At 47.9% G+C, this 21,774-nt stretch overlaps 1 protein-coding gene across 2 annotated transcripts; it reads right to left on the reverse strand.

Moving 5' to 3' along the window:
• Positions 1 to 4,423: 4,423 nt before the first annotated feature.
• pik3r3b (phosphoinositide-3-kinase, regulatory subunit 3b (gamma)) lies at positions 4,424 to 21,352 on the reverse strand. Of its 2 annotated transcripts, none has more exons than XM_047052048.1 (10): positions 21,148 to 21,352; positions 13,063 to 13,183; positions 11,713 to 11,811; positions 11,246 to 11,426; positions 10,336 to 10,461; positions 10,076 to 10,218; positions 9,590 to 9,766; positions 9,057 to 9,131; positions 8,726 to 8,896; positions 4,424 to 8,511 (listed from the first exon to the last, which is right to left on the reverse strand). In XM_047052048.1, the coding sequence occupies exons 1-10, from the start codon at positions 21,254 to 21,256 to the stop codon at positions 8,313 to 8,315; spliced, it is 1,401 nt and encodes a 466-aa protein (XP_046908004.1). In that variant the 5' UTR covers positions 21,257 to 21,352; the 3' UTR covers positions 4,424 to 8,312. The 2 variants fall into 2 exon arrangements, with proteins under 2 accessions (XP_046908004.1, XP_046908005.1); XM_047052049.1 differs by lacking the exon at positions 21,148 to 21,352 and adding an exon at positions 17,806 to 17,944.
• Positions 21,353 to 21,774: the final 422 nt, after the last annotated feature.

Raw genomic sequence — 21,774 nt, forward strand, 5'->3', positions numbered from 1 at the left:
CTTGTGTGTGCGTGTGCGTGTGTGTGTGTGTGTGCGTGTAGGAATGTGTAAGAACAGCACTGAACCATCAACCAGTCTATTGAGATGTGTAACTCTTAACCTGCAGTTGTGTTTGACTTTTGAGTCAGTGAGAATCCACTCTGTCCTTGAATGATACTGTACTAGTAATGAGCTGAAAGGGTTCGTCTCATACATCACTTCCTGGATCATGGCAAGATGGCGATATCTTAACCAGACAGTCAGACGAGGTACGGGGTTGCGTTTGACATCGCTGATGACTGAGCCCTTTAGTGACTGGGGAATATCATGGACTGATGCCCAGGGAGCACAGCTGCCCTTTAGCTGAATTCCTGTAGAAGCCTCCCTTCCATGCCCCACACACACATAACCACCGGTTGCCTTTTGCAAATCCCAGGTATCCACTGGCTAACTATCCCCCATAGTCGACTATTAATCAGAGTCATTTCCATATGTTCCCTTTCGGTACTGGCATTACAGGCCAACGCACGAATCTCAGAAAACTCTCTAATAGGTGTGTGTGTGTGTGGAGTGAATGCATCATATAGCTCTATCATTATCATGCATGGCCTAAAATGGGGTCTGTGCACACGCATGAATTGTGGCGCGTCCCAATCCCCTATACGATTGAGGGTAGGATGTGTATTGCGACGCGTTTAATCTCTGTAAATTGCCCGTCCCACCTCCGCCCCAACTAGGCCTTGCTGCTAATTAACGCAGCTGGTGCGTTTGAAAATAGAACGCACAAAGTTTGGAAAAGTAAAGTAAATCCGTAGGGAAAGCCCTTGTAAAAGCCTGAAGGATTATCGCTAATGTTTTGGTTTTGGTTTAGTTCGGTAAAGTCGGTGTAGGCGGGAGGTAACCTTTTAGAAATTAAAGTTAAACCTACCAAAAGACCAGATCAGGGGGTCTGCCTTGTCTGTTGGTCAGGTAGGTCAATCAGATTTTGACATACGGGAAGGGCGGCTGTGGTCGGCATAGCTCCTAATTTCATAGGTTCTATCGTCGCTTGCAACGACAACAAACACACGCTATGCCGTTTGTTTGCTTTTGACAGTTGGCATATTGTGATAACAGAACTCTGTCTCCGCTAAACGTGTTGTTCAGTGTAGTGGCCTAGTTTCCCGCTAGGCCTACTATCATGGGGTTTGTTAACGGGTTTTCTGACTTCCTTTCCTTATGTGGAAGGAGATTATGTTTCTTGGGTAATGCTGATAATTGTGTGTGTGTGTGTGTGTGTGTAGGGATAGGTTAGATAAATTATTATGGAAGAACAACTCTGATATAAGGGGTCTTTAAAGATCTGCTGTCACACATCATTGTTTAGATTTTCGCCCGAACAGTTTTCAATCCTTTCCAATGTCCCAATTATTCCAATTAATCTGATCTGTTTTTTAGAGACACAGTAGGGCTTCTCCATGCAGGCATATTTATCTGTCCTGTCAATCACTGGGTCTCTGGGGCCACAGTCTTTCAAGAGTGTGTTTAACTGCATACACATCAGTCTAGGTGTGTGTGTGGGTGTGTGTGTGTGTGTGTGTGTGTGTGTGTACGTAGCCTACAAGAGAGAGTGTGTCACTGATAAATGATTGGCACATGTCACGCGGGTCCCGAAGTGAGACTGAATTTCACATAATACAAGCTCTAATGGTCTTTTTAATGTCTCCTCTCTCTGTAATGACTCAAACTCTCGATCTGTGCGCATTTAATTAGGAACCTCAACCAAACCCAGAACAGAGCCCCTGTAAATATAAAATTAATTGAGTGGAATTTGTAATTCAAAGCGAGAGGAGGAGGCTAGATGAAACGGTAGTCCTTTTGAGTTTATCCCCCCCGAGGTGTTCCTGATCAAGGCCTGTGTTCTCTCCGTAGAGAGGGCACGGCCTCCACTCCTATCCCACAGCAAAGAGCCAATACAGACCCCAATCATTCTCTGAGGACTCGGAGACGAACTCTTATAAGCAACGGGAATTAGGGAGCGCAAGGTCTTTGTTACTTTTGGAATGGATACCACAAAATCCTGTCTGACACACTCTTAAAGTGTAAAGAAATCACTAGTGCTCATCCCTATTGATTTGATTTAGCAGCTAACAGCAGACGTTAAGGTTGAATTTAAAACCTGTATTTCCATTCAAGTGTCAAATTAATTTCACAGAAGCCTTGGTAAACATTGTTAGATTGTGTTTGCTGTCTAGAAGGTCTTCACCCCTCGAGTATTGATTGTCCCTTCTACTCCACTGTGAATACTGAGCTATACTATTGGGGATGAATTAGGAATGTTTCTTATTGATATAAAATAGTATTCTGATGCTAGTGCATGTAAGTTGATGGGATGAGAATTTGATGCTGAATTTTGAAAAATAAATGTGTTATTTTGTTAAATGAACAATATAATCCATAAAAAAAAGTGAAGGATAATAAAAACCGGTCACTATTTAAAATTTTTGTGCTCCTTTATTCATTTTGAGGATATCGTAAACGTTCAGGATAAAACATACAGTTAAAGATTTTTAACAACAACAAAAAATAAGAATGATCAAATTGACTCAAACAAGACAGGAAAGTTAAAGAGAGGGAATTAGCTATCTTATGGTGATCTTATAGCAACAATAATTCAGGTAAGGCTTGCAACCTCAAAGTTGTCTAATAACACACAACAACCGAAACCAAAGTCTGAATTTGGACAAAATATTTCTTTATTCTGCGTGACAAATTAACATGGTGACGTTCCATTGAAAATGTACATGAGTTCTGATCATACCAAACGGAAATACTACAACTGATACGAACGATTGCAACAAAATCAGGAAACGAATGTGCGGGGGGGATGGAGAGAACGTAACTGAAGGAATACCTATCCAAGTCCGAAGCCAACATGGTACGATGTTGGGTAATACTGAGAAAGAGGTATTTAGAATTTGAGTCCGTGAGGTTGAACACCACTCGTTGACAGCTGTACAAGAGAGGGTCGTCTTCGTCATAACGACCGTCTACATGCAACAACAATACAGGGCTGGTCTAAAAAACACTTATATCAGAATGTGTATGAGCGAAAAGTTTAACATTTTCCATCACAGCGCTAATGTGAGTAAAATAACCAATGTTTTATTGCTTATATCTATCTACTTTGTAAGCTATCATATGAAAAATAAACTGCCGCTCATACATTTGAGCAAATATGTGAAATAAGAATAATTGTTTAGAAATGCTTTCAGTCAGGAAACATTCAAAGTGTTGTCTTAGACACCGATTTATATGAAAGACTTAACAAATTTGAACAAGCCAAGCGAACTAGAATAAGTATCCATGTTCTCCTCTTTCTCAGTATTACACAGTTTAAAACATTATACAACTGACAGAAATATGACTCTTAACTTGGTTCAGCAAGAAGTGACTTTCTCAGTTAGCTATAATAAATTCTGATCTGAATACACCATTAACAGACAAATAACAGTTGTTTTAAAACATCTTTTTACCATTTTTCTTTTACACACAAAAAACAAGTCAGGAGTACCAAAGATGCATGCTGGATCTGTACGTGTGTCAAAACAGGGAGAGTGCTGTAATACACCTTTTAAAAAAGTTTTTTTTTTTTGCTTTGTATTAATTTTGTATATTTTTTCCACTTTTTTTTTTTTTTTTTTTTTACAATCTTTTTTTTTAAATCTGTTTTTGTAATTTTCTTTAAAGAAGCTGTACTTCTTGTAGCTGTGCTGGGTATTGTGATCAGACAGCTGTGGTAAGAAGAAACACGACTCCTGGTGAGAATCACAACATATTCAAACCTGAACTGCAAATAAAACTTTGCAGAACTGCTCAAGGGCAAGATGAACAGACAATTGCTATTTAACAGTCTTGGGATGGTAGTCAACATAAGCTTCCTCCTGTAGTTGTCAAACTTTGCGTTTCGTTTTCAAAGCAAAAACTCAAAAAGAAACAGTCAAGAAGTAAACTAGAAGTCAACAAGATATTTTGGTTCATACCCCTGCCCTAACCCCTTCACAACTGCAATTTCTCCTTGTTCATAAACCTCTAAAAGACGCACACGTCTCTCAAACAGGCGCTCAACAACACTCATCTCTGTCCCTGACCCCTGACACAGAAAAGGAAGGGATATTGCATGCGCTCTGGAGACCTGAGCTCAGTCTGCTCTCTGTCCTGCAGATAACTTGTCGCTACACCTCTTGCTGAGACTACCCCTCCTCCTCACCTCCCCTCACGCACCGAGGGTGGTGGTGGTGGGGTGGAGGGCGGTGGGATGCATGAAGCTAATACATGCCCACATTCCTTCCTAGCAGAACGTTAGAAAGGAATTAAAAACGACATCTCCAGCAATACGTTTCAACCTGTGCAAATATATGACGATAACATGAGAACAAAACAAGGGCCTTTTTTTTGGGGGGGGGGGGGGGGGGGGGGTAAATAAAGAGTTCCTTAATAAAACAATATGAAACGCCAATGGCACACATGGAGCTATGATGTTGATGAGTGAACTCTACAGTTAGGAGCCCTGACTGGAAGGAGTATTGTTTTGCAAACTTAACTCTCTCGCTCTGTCTCCGTCTCTCTCTCTGTCTCGCTCTCTGTCTCTCTCTGTCTCTCTCTCTCTCTCTGTCTCTCTCTCTCTCTCTCTCTGTAGTGGCAGAGACAGAGGCATTTGAATTGAATACAAAAACGGTGTTAGAATTTGAGCGTGAAACCAAATATTGCTCTGTATAAACAGCATACTTGTATTTGTCGCCCTGGAAACTCCGGTAATAATTTTGACGTTATTGTAATCAAGTTTATAAACAAAAACTACTGGAACAAGCTCACTCAATAAACTATCTATTGTATTGTTTCTGAGAAAAGCAAGGCGAGAATGAAATTGTGAAGAAACAATTTGAACATCCCTTTCAAACTTTTCAAAGGACAACAGGAAATTAAATCTTTGGTCTCAACGCAGGAAGGAATAGAAAGAGGTGAAAAGTCAAACAACTAAACAAAATAAAACACTTATTTTAGTTTCACGAAGAAGAAATGGCTGATACTTTCATCACAGCAGAACCGTGACTTTGTGTGCACGCACACACGACATATCTATGACACTCGTGTTGTTTTTAATGGGTGAAGTGTGCATTAAGACTACCCCTCCCTCTCCCCTCAACAAAAAAAAACAAAATCACATCTCGGAGTTTCCAAAACTCCCTTCACCTCATGAGGAAACCATGGCAACCTGCATCTGCAAAGCCAATTATCAATCATCAGCTCACTTGCTCCCCCCCCCCCCCCCCCCCCCCCAAAAAAAAGGAATCTCTTAATATATATGTATATTTTCAAAGACATTCAACAGTGAGCAATGCAATAGTTCAAGTAATAGAGTTTGGGACCTGTGTCTCGTGGTAAAGAGACTAGACTAAACACTAAGTCCTCACACACTGCTGGAGGACCATGTTGGAGAGGAAGCCAGAGGTGAGACGCTGGCTCTATAGTAATCAGTAACCTCATAGGCTAACTTCATACTGAATGTGTCTAAAGACACCACTGCCATTGACTAACTTGTCTAGCTTACTGACTGACCCTAGCTGACACTAACTTCAACCCAAATTGCTGGTTTTGTTGTGGACTTGTTGCATCTTAGACTGAGTTTGGGCCATTTCCCCCCAAAAATTAAAGAATTCTATCCAAACGAATAGCGCGTTACTGTTGTACATTCAACGTTTTCTCCATCCGTCCTCCTGTCCTCCCAGACACACCTCTATCACCCTCCAATAGAAGATAAACTCTGCTGTTGCTAGGTAGGATAGACAGAGTGTGACTCAGCATTGAAAAAGGGCCTTAGTTGTGTGTTTAGGCTTAAACCCCTGTCCCCAAACACACGTGGCCTGGCTTGTCATTCAACCCTCCTCCTGAGGGGGTGCAGGGTCTGCAGGGGGGGGGAGGGGGGATAAGATGGCAGGCTACGACAAGTGTCGTATCAGTCACTCGCGGCGGTTCCGACGCCCTACAACCATCGTGGCCTCCCTCTCGTTCGTTCAGCTAACCGACCCACCGACCCAGTCAAGCCCTACTCACCCACATGCAGCGTCACCCTGCTGGTGAGAACGCAGCACTGCAGACGATGCACGCAGCGTCACCCTGCTTGGTGAGAACGCAGCACTGCAGACGATGCACGCAGCGTCACCCTGCTTGGTGAGAACGCAGCACTGCAGACGATGCACGCAGCGTCACCCTGCTTGGTGAGAACGCAGCACTGCAGACGATGCACGCAGCGTTTAACTTTGTAACCAGTGTCTGCTCCTATCTTTTGAAATCTTTCCGGTTTCTCCCGCTCTTAAGATTCAGATTTGGTACGTAGTATCTACGTTCAGCCGTTTTTTCGTCCCGGTTAGAAGTGTTCTTGGAGTGAGATCTGCAGTTCTGGTACAGGGCATCTAACACCAAACATCTGTTTTTTTATTCTTTGTCTTCCTCCTGGGTCGTTAAATCACTAAGTCTTTGCTCCGCTAACCTCTCCTGTCAGCAGGACCTTAAAATAGGATAGAGGAAGACTAGGGTGGCAGGCTGAAGGCCCGGAGTCTAACCCTCGGGATGAACACACTGGTCTCTGGGGATTCTGGGACATATTGTGAGCTCTGCACAGGAATAGCCAATGACCGAACAGTAGCCCAGGCACAACAGCCAATCAGAATATAGAACGCGAAGGCAGGGAAGAGAAGGAAGTGAATACAAACTGCACGTGGGCACATTGCAGTTGGGTTTGCAGTTTTGGGAAAACTTTTTTTATTGTGCGATGGTGTCTTTTTTTTTCTTTAAACAGAAACGGTTTCCACTGGTTATAAAGTCAAGCACCGGTTTTAGAAGCTTCTTGATGAGTAAAACACAACCACAAAAGAATCTCTTCAGAAACTGTGACTGTTGATCTCGATTCCCTCCCTAAGCTGGACGTACCCTGCTCTCTCTCTTGTCTATGCTGCTGGAACAACAGCCTACATACTCATAATACGATGTTGGATTGCACGGTTTTTCAAGTGTTTGCCATCTAAAGCCTGGGTCATCTAAAGCCTGGGTCATCTAAAGCCTGGGTCATCTAAAGCCTGGGTCATCTAAAGCCTGGGTCATCAGTGGGTAATCTGTGTTGGGGTACACTGCAGTTCAAAGCTTATCTCCAAAAAGTCTGACAAATACAAGTCTGTGGATTTCTCTCTCTCTCTCTCTCTCTCTCTCTCTCTCTCTCTCGACAAACATTAGCATATACACATGTTTAGTTATTTTCTGAAACCACACATAAAACGTGTTTTTAGGTTTGACGGTCGTTAGCCTTCACTGTGTGTGTGTAGGGTGGACTTATCGTTCAGGATAAGTGCTTCTAACTTGACCATTTCTGTGCGTACCATTTGGTTACCAAACCTCTGCGACTTATAGCGCATAAGCACTGGGCCCAAACTCTGTTTTGTGTGTGACATCAAACAAAATCACTTGCTTATTTGCCACCTCCATCCCCCAAAAACTATAATACTAATAAAGATTTTAAAAACGTCCCCCCCCATGTCAACTTTGGTGTCCATGACTGTGAAGACACGCACAAACAGAACAAAAGAATGTATGGTTAGTAATAAAGAAGCAAGCTTTTTCTTCACTCTTAAGACTACAAATCCTTTTTCTCTTGCCCCATTAACTCTCTCCCCCTCTCCCAGCCCCCTCCCCTCCCTCCCTCCCCCAACCCTTTCAGCAGCAGTCTACATGGAGGAAAGCTCTGTCCATCGTCTGGTATGCTACATTGTTTTTGCTTTTCGTACGGATAGGGACAGAGGTCATACACATCATCATCATCTCTTGCATTCCGCGGTACAAGCAGGAACAAACAAAGAATGAGTCTAAATTTCAAAAGAACAAAAATAAGGGAGGAAAACAAACAGAAGCTCAAATGGGAGTGTCCTTTTTTCTCTGAAAGTTGTCCCGGCTGAAGCGTTAGCAGCGGGTCCCCTGAAAGTCGTCTCTTCAGTTGCCTTCCGTTTTTTTTTTCTTCACATTCACAAACATTAAAACGTCTTTGTGCAAATCAAGCAGTCTTTAGGTAAGAATGCCCTCCGGATTGTTCTAGTAAAAATATATATAACTTCAAGGTGGCTGAAGTGTTGCAGCGAGTGTTTTTTATTTTTTTCTTGTTTATTTCTTTCTGGTGTTGGAGGGGGGTGGTTGGTGGTGAAGGGGATCTGATCGTGTCTTCACACCCCCTGCCCCTCTGCCCCCCTCTGGGTGCCTGCGGCCCAGGGACCTGTTGTCTCTCTGTGTGTGTTTGTGTGTAGCAGGGCTCATCTGCGTCCAGAGGGCATCTGTGCGTAGACGGGGTAGGCCAGGCGCACGTTGAGAGAGTCGTTGTGCTGGACCAGAGACGTCTGGTGGTAGTGTAGGACCAGCTCCTTCAGGCTGCTGTACAGGTTGTAGGGCTCGGCGAAGCCATAGCCGCGGGGCGTGCTGTAGATGACGCAGTGCTTCACCTCGTTCTCCACGCTGCAGGAGGGGCCAGAGAAGGAACACGGAACCAGGTGGGGTTAGCACACAGGTAGAACGCTCTCACCGTCTTTGGCGAGCACAATCGTTGTTCTGTCTCATATTGATTATTATTTTCCCACCCCTAAGGATCCCTCAATATTTGGACAACATATCAAGACATCATAGGGTGGTGTTGTACTAGGGTGGTGGTGTACTAGGGCGGTGTACTTACACCACAGAGCAGGCGTAGCAGCCCTTCTTGCTGCTCTCCCTGATGAGGAAAGCACCGTCTGGCTTCCCCAGCAGCAGCTCCTCTGACTGAGTCCGGTTCAGGTCTCCCACAAACCAGCTCTTCTCATCGTAGTGGGGCAGGACCTCGTCATCCTCGTTCACAAAGTACCCTCTGGAGGAGAGAGAGGGGGAGGGAGGGAGAGAGACACGGGTCATACAGGGCAAACTGAGGCACCGTAACTTGCTCATCAAGCGCTGGGGTTGACACGGTTGGTGTGGCTGAACTAGGTTAGCTTGTCCCCCCCACCGTAGCCAGGGAAAAACAGACTTACTCATCGGTGTTGTCGCTTTTGATCCCTAGCCAGTCGTTAATTCGTTTCTGACGCACCCCTTTGTGGTTGAGCCAGCTATACAGAGAGAAAAAAACAGAAGGAGAAGTTAAAGACAATCATTCCAGCGACGTATTTCTGTCATCCTACACGTCAATGCTCGAGTGCACTAAGCCAGGCTGTCAAGCAAGCCGGGAGAGCCCAGAGGAGAGGTGAGAGATGTGGGTCTGGATTGGAGTTAGTGATGGTAATGCCCGTTCTTAGAATTCAGGACACCCAGCTAAAGAGCTTCCCTAGAAAGCCTCACTAAGACCAACCTCCCAAGCCTCCAATCTGGCAACCCGAAGGATAACCCCCCCTTTCTCTGCCCTGGGGTAACCTTGCACCCTCTGATCGAGCGCAGGTTGTCAAGCTTGTTGTGTTCACGCCGTGCGCAGGCTTAACGCAAGAACGTCACACCTTGTTATGGGATCAGTATCCTTCCAGGAGTTCACTTCAGTCCACACAGAGTACCGCAGACACACAGGGGTACTCACACGAGGTACTGGTCCCGGATCTTGCGCAGCTGGATCAGGTCAGGTTTAAGGCTGTTCATCTTCTTGTCTGTTTCCCGGTTGTCCAGGGCCTGGGTCTTGAGGTCCTGCTCCAGACTGATCTTGCTGTCGTGGATCTCCCCGAGACGAGACTTGAGCTTCTCGTAGTTCATCATGATCCTGTGGAGCGAGGAGGATTACACCGGGTTAGTTTGGGGATAATGTGTCGTTAGAGGAGATTTCACATCTGCTGACCGTCGAGAAGCCAAATGGTCTGGGTTCCAAGGAAATGCACACTTGACCAAAACACTCCTGAAGTGTTTTATTTTTATGTGTGTGTGTGTGTGTACATTTTCTTCAGTGCAAAAATACACATTCTTACTTCAAAAACAAGTCTCTTTTTGTAGTCAACACAACACAAAATTCCTGGCAACAAAGAAATAATGTTCTATTGGCATTTCTATTGTCTGAGCTGGTGTGCGTGTCTACCTCTCGATCTCCTTGTCGTTGCCCTCGCGGCGGAAGCGCTCGATGTACTCCTTGCTGTAGCGCTCCTGTGTGTGACACTGCTCCTCAAAGATCTTGATGGTCTCGTTGAACGCCTCGATGGCCGTCCTCTTCATCTGGATCTCCTGAGGGGGCCACCACGGACAAACCAGGGGGTCACACCAGGAGGCATGGTTGAGCAGGTGAAGGGGTGTGTGTGTGTGTGTGCGTGTGTGCGAGTGTGTGCGTGTGTGCGTGCGTACCTGTGAGGTCTTGGTGTACTCCTCGTACAGCCGGTCGTACTCTTTGCTCTTCTCCTGATATTGATTGTGATATTCCTGCAGCTTCTTCCCCACAGCGTCGATGTTGTCCTCCTTCACCAGCTGATCCTGAAGACGGAGGAGGAGAGAGAGTTACAGAGAGACTACTACCACACTCAGAGAGAGAGAGAGGTACGACTACTACACAGAGAGAGAGAGGTACAACTACTACACAGAGAGAGGGTTAGAGAGAGAGAGGTAAAACTACCACACAGAGAAAGGGGGAGAGAGAGGTAAAACTACTACACAGAGAGAGAGGGGGGGAGAGAGAGAGAGGTACAACTACCACACAGAGAGAGAGAGAGAGAGAGAGAGGTATAACGATTCAACAGAGAGAGACACGGAGAGAGAGTCATGGGGTGCTGGACAGGGGGAGAACAGGGTCCTCTGCCCTGCGCTTCCTGCTTCCAGACGGAGAGAGCCTGCTGGGGCTGCTCATTAATAAAGGACCAGAGGTGTTCTGTGGGAGTGGCTGAGTAATGACTCGCCCGGCCGCCCGGAGAGAGCGGGCGCTAGGAAACGCGGAGGCGTCCTGTCCACATCACGGACGGGTGCAATTATTTAGGAGAGCGTCGCATATTTCACACCGAGCGCAAATCCTGCTGCCGTGGCACTTTACCTCGAGAACACCCCCCTCCACATTACCCCCTCCCCAACCCTCCCACATTACCCCCTCCCCACCACCTCCCCTCCTACCCCCTCCCACATTACCCCCTCCCCACCCTCCAGGACAGTACATAACAAAATAAAGACAGTTGGAAAAAGGGGACAGAAAGCATAACAAGAAGAGGAGAGAGAGAGAGAGAGAGACAGACAGAGAGACAGAGAGAGAGGTGTGTGTGTGTATGCTCACCTGCTGGTAGCGAGAGATGGGGTACATGAGCTTGACGTCCAGCTTGGTGTTGTACTGGGCCAGGGACTCATGGCGGTAGTGGCTGATGAGCTCCACCACAGAGCTGAACGTCAGAGGGTCCGAGAAGCCGTACTTGCCGTCCCGGTGGTAGATCTTGATCAGCTTGTTGTTTCCCCCTTTCCTGGAGAGAGAGAGAGACACAGAGAGACAGAGAGAGAGAGAGAGAGAGACACAGAGACACAGAGAGACAGAGAGAGAGAGAGAGAGAGAGACAGAGAGAGAGAGAGAGAGAGAGAGAGACAGAGAGAGAGAGAGAGAGAGACAGAGAGAGAGAGAGAGAGAGAGAGAGACAGAGAGAGAGAGAGCTATAAGATACATAGTCAAGCTGTGACTTACAGTCTACAGTGATTCTCCCTTGTAGACGGTTGCTGGCTTCACAGAAAGTGAGACTGTGTGTGTGTGTGTACCTCAGGGTTAGCGTGTAGTCTCCTTGCATCTTGGTGGAGGCGTCCCGGACCAGGAAGGTTCCATCAGGCATGTCCCTCAGCTTGTCATTGACCTCCTCCCTGTGGATGGAGAGAGAGAGAGAGGGGGAGAGAGAGAGAGAGCAGGGTTAACACCAGTGAGCCAGTCAACAGACGGCAAACACAGCCTCCTACAGAACCATCCAATTAGCAGGAGCTTCTCGTCTGGTAAGAACACTCTGGTCTGGTGTACCCTGTCTCCCACACAGACAGCTGTGCTGTGTGTGTGTGTTGGCTGCGAGCAGAAGCAGGGGCCTGTGTCCCTCCGGTCTGCTTTACATGGTCTGCCTAACCCTGTCTACACACACACACACACACACACACACACACACACACACACACACACACACACACACACACACACAGAGCTCCGGTCTATAGGTTTCCCAGCGTCCCAGACAGGCTTTAGGGGGGCTTCTGTGTTCTGTGTCTGTCTGAAGAGCAGCTTGCCCCCCCCCGCCCCCCCGTCTGAGCCCGTGGGGGCAGTAAGCCATGTCATGCTGAGGAAGCAGGCAGACCAGACCACACCCCCCTCACACACCAGACAATCTCCCCTCCAGTCAGCTGACCTCTACATGCCAGTCACTGTGTGTGTGTGTCTAGGTCTATGTGTGTGTGTGTGTGTGATAATGGAGTTTCATTTGGCATGACAACACTATTCTGAAACTTGGACGCCCTGAGAGAGACAGAGTTCCTGCCAAAACTCATTACCATGCATCCGTGTTTGTGTGTGTGGGGGGGGGGGGATGTGTATGTTTATGCATGTGTGTGTGCTGATGTTCTGAATAATGTGAGTAATCAGAGCATGAAAGCTGACCCAGGACCAGTCCTGACAGACTGTCTACAGCTCCCAACCCTGCAAACGATCCCTCTCTGTGTGTGTGCATGTAAATCATGATGTCTCTGTTTTTTCGACAGAGACAACATTTCAATCTGAAAGTCTGTTTGTCTTTGTATGCATTTACAGTAAACCTGTGTGTGTGTGTGTCTCTCAGATGTGTGTCAGCTTTGGAGGGGCAGTAAGCTGCACTTACTGGTGTGGCACATCAGATATAGACTAAAGCTAGTCTCTGAGCACTGCTGTAATCTGCTCAGACCTGGGACTGGCTGACCGGCCCCCTGGCCCAGCCACACACACACACACACACCCTGGCCCAGTCACACACACACCCTGGCCAGAGCAAGAGCAGAATGGATAAGAGCAAAGCAGGCCTGAAATAGTATCATTATAATCAGAAGACTTGGGAACAACAACAAACACACAGGTTCTGCAAGGTGTGTGTGTACACATACCTGGATATGTCTCCCCAGTACCACTCGGCCTCCTGTAGCGAGCCCACAGAGACCTCCTTAACCACACTGCTGCTCACGGGAGTCACTGGAGTCATGGGCTTGGCTGGCTTAGGAGGGAGAGCTAGAGACAGAGACAGAGAGAGAGAGACAGAGAGAGAGAGAGAGACAGAGAGAGAGAGAGAGAGACAGACAGACAGACAGACAGACAGACAGACAGACAGACAGACAGACAGACAGACAGACAGACAGACAGAGAGAGAGAGAATGTTAATTATGAAACAGATCAATCCCTTGACTACTTGTTCTTAGTCTCTGGCCCTAGTTCTGATCTGAGTTCATCCCTCCTGACCTCACATCAGAAAGATAGAGCAGGCTCAGACCTCAGTTGTCCAAACAGGAATATCGGAGACGTTTCCCCCTCCTTCTAGGAACTAATTCATAATTCAAGAGGGACAGAAAAGAATCACAACACCAGCGGAGGAAAACTCGCATGGAGAATACTAATCCAGCGGATCTCTCTCTGACACCCAGAGGAGGGCCTTCTGTGTTGTAACAAACCCGTCCACGGTAGATGTATGAAGCAGAGAGCTGGAGGCAGGACACAGGAGAACTCCTTCATTAGCACCACCGCACGGCCTGCTGAGCTGGAAGCCGTTTCACAGCAGTAACTCACACAGAGAGGGACAAGCATCGTACATCATGCTCTTCCTTAGAGATGGATGGCGTGTGTGTGTGTGTGTGTGATTGTGACCATGGCCTGACACACACTAGTGTGTGTTTTACACACAGATTAGCAGCTGGTTGTATCGCAACGCCTGCACTCCTCGGACTGTGTGTGTTTTGACTTTGTGGTCAAAATCTTTGACATGAATGTTCAACAAAACAGAGTTGGGAAATGTCATCTTGCCGTCACCCTAACTGTCTGTTAGGTGGTCTTTCAGGGCGGGGGGCGGGGTGGGGGGCAGACTAGCCAGGTGCAACTAGGAAAAAAGTGGTCATTTTTCTGGCTGGGGGGGGAGAGGAGAGGGGGGAGATTGCCTCTTACCTCCTGCAGCTCAACAGTGGCTCCTCTGTTCCCCAGAGCAGCTTGAGCCAAGTCAAACTAACCTGCTGCTGACCCAGCCTCCACTCTACACACACGCGAGCGCGGACGGACTCGACACGGACAGGAAGGTCTGGATGATTGACAGGAGTTGTAATGGCCTACTTGACTGGAGCGTTTGGAGAGACTGAATGGGAAGATGAAGGGGCCTACTGAGAAAGTACAGTACCCCCCCCCACACACACACACACACACACACACACACACACACAGCCAGCCAGCGGATATCACAGTGAGGGGGGAGTGTGCCCATGGAGGAGAGTGAGGTGCCACACAACTGCAGAGAGACTAATGCCTGAGTGTGTGTGTGTGTGTGTGTGTGTGTGTCATGGAGGATTAGACATCCTCTCGTCACCAGATAGGGCTACATAAGATTCCCTTGGTCTGGACAACATCTAAAAGATCTGGAACTTTTAACATCAGAAGTGATTTAAATGTGATTATTCTGATTCCAGTAAAGTGCCAGGTTTGCTTTCTGAGCTGTGGTGTGGAGCCAGCAGGGGGCGACAGTCAGGCCTGGCTTAAGAGGAGGCTCACTTTTCTTCTACTTCAGCAGGGAGAAACTCGAGTCTGTTTCATGGAAACCAGTTCCTGCCGTTGGCCTGGCAGTTGGCGTACACACACACACACACACTGGGCGGCGAGGGTGACACACACACACACACAGGGCGGCGAGGGTGACACACACACACACAGGCCCGGGGCGGTGAGGGTGTTCTCTTGCCCTGTGGGGTAAGTCGGCTGCTCCAGTGAGAGAGAGGAGGGGGCATGGCCGCTTCTGGGGGCGTGGCCGCTTCTGACGGCATGTGACACGACACACACCTCCCCCTCGTATCCTCCCTCCTCACCTCCTCCTCTCATCCCTCCCTCCTCACCTCCCCCTCTCATCCCTCCCTCCTCACCTCCTCCTCTCTTTCCTCCTCTCCTCCCTACATCGACTCACAGGTGCACACACGCGTCTTTCTTTCCTGGCACACGAGGAGGGAGGCAGGAAGGCACGAGGGGGGGGGGGGGACTGGAGGGCGCTGGGGGCCAAGTGAAAATGAAAGCCCTGGCTAGCTTGTTCCCGTGTGTGTGTGTGCAGGCCACCTGGTGTAAGGCAAGGCGTGGCGTGGTGTTTAATGTGGTACTTTAGATTTATGCGTGGCAGCTTGGTTCAGACAGAAAGAGTCATTAGTAGATTAATTATACATCCGCCTCAACCCAGCACCCCCCCTTCCTTCCTTCTCAAACTTTGATGCAGAGGAAACTTGCATCTCACTTTTTGTACTCTACAAAAAAAGAAAAAAGTCTACGAGTTGGCTACAGTGCCACACACACACACACACACAGCAGATTAATTTCATATGGTAACAAAGCTCCATTGAGGAATCTGTGAGTGTAGTGGCAGAGAGAGCCTGACCCAGAGCCAGCGAGCAGAGGGAGGAAATGCCAGAGATCCTCCACCCTCTCTCTCTCCCTCTCCCTCCCTCTCCACACCCTGCCTCTTCCACTCCACACCCTCTCTCCCCCTCCCCATCCACCCTCTCTCTCTCACCCCCCTCCACACCCTCCCTCTCTCTCTCTCCCCCTCCACACCCTCCCTCTCTCTATCTCTCTCTCCCCCTCCACATCCTCCCTCCCTCTTCCTCTCCACACCCCCTCTCTCTCTCCCCCTCCACACCCCCTCTCTCTCCCTCTCCACATCCTCCCTCCCTCTTCCTCTCCACACCCCCCTCTCTCTCCCCCTCCACACCCCCTCTCTCTCCCCCTCCACACCCCCTCTCCTCCACCCTCTCCTCTGTTCTGACCACAGCAGAAGTCAGGTGCACCAGGAGGGAACCAACTTGTCCTCCTAGCTGGGCTGTTTCCCTGCGTCAGCTGGGACGCACGCACACACGCTATCCCTTAAACTATGCTTAGGGAAGAGGGATATTGAGAGTCTTACAGGCACAGAACAAGGGGCAGTTTGAAGGATCCCTTTGTCCACTGTGTGTGTGTGTGTGTGTATAGGCTTGTGCATGCATGACAACAACCTCCAAAGCCACAACACAATGCTGTCCAGCCAACAAAGGACAACAGCATCAGTAGACCACACACACACACAAACACACACTCCGGTTTGTCGTTAGAAACAAAACATTAAATGAACCACAGGGCAACCTTTCACCCCCCAAGGAGAAGAAAATGTTAATGGGGGGGGCGCTGTAAATGTCCCCCCATCTGTTTCCGAGGATCCCCGTAAAATCTTGAACCAAAGCCAGTTCTTTGAGACAAAAAAATAACCGATGCAAACTTAACAGTATTATCAACTGTCAAGTGATTTTCCAAATCAGTGTTCTTTTGACACTGTGCTGGGTCAAGACAAGTCACTGGGAAGTTTCACTGTGAGAGAGGGAGAGAAACAAGAGGAGGAAAGAGAAGGAGTGTGTGTGTGTGTGTGCTCTAGCAGGTGACCAGTGCGCTGCTGAACAAAGGAGCATCAGCGCCCAGCGCTCTCTCTCTCTCCTTCTCTCGCTCGCTCTCTTTCTCTCGCTCGCTCGCTCTCGCTCTCCTGCAGCCCCCAACCCCCCCCTCGCAAGACAAAGGAGCACTGCTCAGCCACCCGCTCTGACACACACACACACACACACACACACACACACACACACACACACACACAGCAAGATGGATCACCCGCCCACAACACACACACTCCCTACTCAGGCAGGAACGGGGTATTGAAACAGATCGTGTCCCTTTTAACAATAACTGTCACTTTAGTGTAAATCTATGACAGGCAGGCACACACACACACTCCAAAGAGCCATCATGAGGGCAGCACCACAGCGTGGGCCGTGAGATCAGGGCACAGAGGAAGAGCATGTCCCTGCAGAGTTTGAGCCAGCTGTTCCACTCAGGAGCATAGGAAGCACAGGTTGGAGCAGCAGAGCATTGACCAAGCACCAACACTAGCACCCTAACCCTATCCCTGTCTGCCCTGACACACACACAGATTACCATGTCAAACCAGAGCTCTTAATAACTCTTACCCAATTTACCCCACAGTAGAACTGTCACCTAAATTAGCATGAAGCACTGCACTGGCGCCACGCACACTCCAAACTACTGCCAGGTAAGATGGGGGCTGGAAGTCCCTTAACCCTGTGTGTGTGTGTGTCTGTGTGTGTGTGTCTGTGTCTGTGTGTCTGTGTCACACACACACACACAGACACAGACACACAGACACACACACAGACATGTAGAGACATGCCTGCCAGAGAAGCAGAGATATCACCAGGTTTAGCCTGTACACACACACACACACTCACACTCGGCCAGGCAGACAGCTTATCTTACCCTGGAGCCCTCGGAGCTCATGCACACACGCTATACTGCACTCTGCTTCCCACACACACACACACAGAGAGAGAGAGAGAGAGACAGAGAGAGAGAGAGACAGAGAGAGAGAGAGAGAGAGACACAGAGAGAGACACAGAGAGAGACAGAGACAGAGAGAGACAGAGAGAGACAGAGAGAGACAGAGAGAGAGAGAGAGAGAGAGAGAGAGAGAGAGAGAGAGAGAGGAGGGCATAGGGTAGCAGAACACAGGAGAGAGAGAGAGAAAAAGAGAGGGAGAGGAAATAAGAAAAGAAAGACAGAAAAGCAGTCATGGTTCTTACCTTCCTCCTCCACTAGAGTCTTGGTGAGCTGCATGTTTAGTCAGCTGATCTCAGTCCACACACACTCTCTCTCTCTCTCCGTCTCTCCTCCCTCTCTGTTTCTGTCACTCCCCTCTCCCCCTCTTTCTCTCTCGCTCTCTGCCTCCGCTCTGCTCGCTCTCTCTCTCCTCCTCTGTCCAACTGGCTAAGAGAGACCAGTGCTGATCCTAATATCAGACAGCTAATCTCTGAATGGAGACCAGCCTCAGCCAATCACAGCAGAGGGGGGTGGGCCTCGTGAGAGAAAGGGGGGGGGGGGGGGGGGGGGGCATGAGAGAGAAAAAACGAGAAGACCTTAAGGGGGTGGAGTTGAAGACCCCCCCTCCCTCCCCTCCCCCCAGGTCAAATAAATTGTGTCAGAGACACCTGGAGAACGACACAGGGAGAGAACACTAAAGACTCTGACACACACACACCATACAGTACCACTCCCCAAACGTGTGGACTGTATGAATGGAAAAAGGCAGCTCCTCAATCCTCTGAGCCCAGTTTCCACAGAACGGGCCAAGCCATATCTTATAAGATCCAGCTGACTAGCTCCCCACACACACACACACACACACACACACACACACACACACACACACACACACACAGCACACACACAGTGAACTAGCTGCCTTGCGTGTGGAGGACGCAGACTGAGGCACAGACAGACATTAACCAGACTCATGTGTTCTGGACTGGGTCGCCTACAGTCCCCACATGTGGAGAGAGAGAGAAGTACAGAGAGGGAGGGAGAGAGAGAGAACAATAAAGAGAGGGAGAGAGAGAAGTACAGAGAGGGAGGGAAAGAAACGTATAGAGAGATAGACGGAGGGAGGGATGAAAAGACAAAGGAAAATGAGAGAGTGCGTGTTGAGAGACCTGTAAGAAACACCCGACCCATCGTAGGAACCAGTGGCCAGGTCATGCTACCCCTACGGCTGAGTGATGTCCATCCCCCCCATTTAGACTGGAGAAGAAAGAAAAACTGCTGATATTCAATGTGGTGTTGTCCAACCTGCGAGGTAACCTACACCCCATCTCTGGCACCTCACACACACACAGTGAGGGGCGTAGCTACGTTGCCGTTAGAGACGAAGGCTAACCTTCCCTTGGGGCTGCGCTCCACCTGTAATAATCACCTAGCGACACGGTCACCACACACACAGAGCTGCCCGCCCCCAGCACTGCCTCCTGACTGTCAGTGCCTTTCACCATTTACTTCCACTGTTATGAATATTCGAATGAACATCTGCATGACTCTCCAGCTTGCCCCCCCCCCCCCCCCCCCCCTTCTCTCTCTCCCCCAGAGGACGAAAGCCACTGAACCCATCAGAAAACGAGAAGGACTTGCTTTTCCTGGGGCCAAGACGTATTTCTCTTGTTTGTATGTGCGTTTGTCTCAATGTGTGTGTGTGTGTGTCGGGGACCGCACTGGCATTGAGCGCTGAGATAAGATTAATGTGCGGATCACATAGGCTCTTTCATTCAGGGGAACAGAGGGAGAGAGAGGGGGACTATTCAGCCTGTCGGCCTCCCAGCCCCTCTCTCTCTCTCCCCCCTGCAGTAATGTCCATCCCCCAGCCTGGAGCCCTCTCACAGGCCCAACACAAAGAAACACTGCACATTACACAACTGAGCCACCAGACAGGAAGCCAGCTCCTCTAGGTGATTTTTATTCTGCTGTAGAACGCAACAGAGAGCAGGAACGGTCTTCCTTCCACGTGTAATTATGTAATTACCCCTTATTGTCGCCACTAAATAATTATTCGGTGCGCTGAACTTCTTCTTTGGAAGTCTAGCTACCTTAGACCCGAATTGTATTCGTTCTATAGGCTAGTACACACTCGGAGACTAACATACTGACACCTATGGCTGTGATACAGAATTGGATATGAACTCATAACGAATAGGTGAAAGCGAGAGAAAGAACAGCGCCATTTCAGTGCATCGCCAGCGTATATGAATGGAAAGGACAGGGCATAAGGGACCACTTTCCTCATTCATTCCCTCCCAGGAACGACACAAAGCCTTTTCTAAGGAGATATCGTAAATGTTTGACCCGGAGAGGTTTACTGGACACGCAGAATAACTAAGAATATTGTGACAAGCCACTTTACTCGCATGCGCAAGGCTAGGCTACACAAAGCAGCTTCTAGATATCTAAAAGCGTTTTACCAAGGACACGAGACGTGTGGGGGGGGGGGGGGGAAGAGAGAATCTACCGGCAATTCCATTCAGTGCAATTCAACTGTGCGACATGAATTCAATAACGTACAGACAAGGATGGATTGGATGGGGGCTGCAAAATTGCTGTAAATATATTACATGGTCCCGTTTGCATGAATTCTGCGTCTTCAGCTACGCGATAGTTCAACAGAGGGTTTTGAGTCGAGACAATCTACTAAGATCTCTCGTTTCTGCTCTTTCTCTCTCTATCCCCTCTCCCACCACCATTTGGCCCAAACTTAATATATTTAACTAGGACACCGATGGTATTTCAAAGACGTAAAATCTATTAAATAAACCTAGTGTTCCTTGACTGTAAAATTGATAAACCGCTGGCATAGACTACGGATCGAACAACTAAAGTAGACGCGCTGGTGATAATGTCCCAAAGAAACCGTTTATTTAACAGAAGCCGTTTAGCCTACAAATATAATTTTGTTAACTTTATCTGCGTTAATCTACAGTGACAAAACGGTCCGAAGTTGCCTTGAGGGACAATGGGGCAACAATTGTGTCCGAATAAGACCGTCCGAGATAATACTGTTCATTGGAGCCACATCTCGCAAGACATTAAGGCACCATTTGTGGCAGTCGCTACACTTTACAGAAAACACGAAACATTTTAACGAACCTAACAACGCGTCTGTTTCACTATAACAATGCATGTTGTATGGATGTCATTAACGTTGCAACAGTGGTGGAGAAATGATCATAAGTTTGCCAAACGACGTATTGTCAGCTTGTGGCTCAATCATGGCGAAGGAAAAAACTATGCGAAAACGATCCAGTGCGATAAGACGGAGAAGCAGCCTAGACAACTTACTTAGGACCATGTACTGTAAGCTAAGTTTATGCGGTGATAGTAGACCTATCTGAGAAATAAATACATTTTAATGACTAGGGAGGGTGAATAGGCATTGTATGAATTCCTATCTAAGCTATGTAAATCTCGCGATTTAACTGACAATCGCTCAACAAACAAGCTGGGGCAATAGGGTACGTCTTAAAGTTTTCACCAGTGCATGCAATGATGACATCTTCTCATACTATAACGTACACTGAGATAATGTGTTAAATCCGTTGTCATACCTGGAGGTTGGTCCATTTCTATGTAAAATATCAACTCTGTGGAATATGGCATCATAACATCCCTCCAATCATCATCCTCTTTTTCCGACGTCCAGACTGTGTTGTACATTGTCTCACTTCTCTTGCAGATCGCACTTAAGCAATCCTTCTCAAAACGATTATTAAAAAAATGGAGCACGAAACACACGTATAAAACACTGGATACTGCTATCTATCTGGGACTAAACGTATATGATCTGAATTCCTGCTTCAGAATCAATAAATATAAGATGAGATCTGTAGAAGCGGCGGGCTCGACTGTTTTAACATCGTTTCCCCTGTTCTAAAGGCCTATAACATGTTCTAACAGTCTTACAGAACAGAAAGTAGATGCCAGCTCTACAATCCTGTCCGTTCCTTAGACACCGGGCTGTAGACTTCATTTTAAGCACACTGACAGAGCGCGGAGAACGCTTCACATCATATAGGACAAACCACTTCACACGCTCACACAGGGGTCAGACGTTTCTAACAATGACGCACCTAAAATGCTTGCGCGCTTCTGTCGCGCTGAATTCCAACATAACAGCGGCATTTCTCTACGAGTCGACAAGTGGAATTTTAATGTCGTTTGACTGCTTTGTGATC

The sequence above is a fragment of the Hypomesus transpacificus genome, unplaced genomic scaffold, assembly GCF_021917145.1.
Source record: "Hypomesus transpacificus isolate Combined female unplaced genomic scaffold, fHypTra1 scaffold_195, whole genome shotgun sequence".
Classification (NCBI taxonomy): domain Eukaryota; kingdom Metazoa; phylum Chordata; class Actinopteri; order Osmeriformes; family Osmeridae; genus Hypomesus; species Hypomesus transpacificus.

What these genes read in the sequence shown, in the direction of transcription:
- pik3r3b (XM_047052048.1), bottom strand. Translation starts at nt 21,256, where the DNA reads ATGTACAACACAGTCTGGACGTCGGAAAAAGAGGATGATGATTGGAGG. An exon ending in TACTGGGGAGACATATCCAG is followed by an intron (nt 11,812 to 13,062) that starts GTATGTGTACAC and finishes CTCCATCCACAG; the next exon opens with GGAGGAGGTCAATGACAAGC. An exon ending in GACTACACGCTAACCCTGAG is followed by an intron (nt 11,427 to 11,712) that starts GTACACACACAC and finishes CTCTCTCTCCAG; the next exon opens with GAAAGGGGGAAACAACAAGC.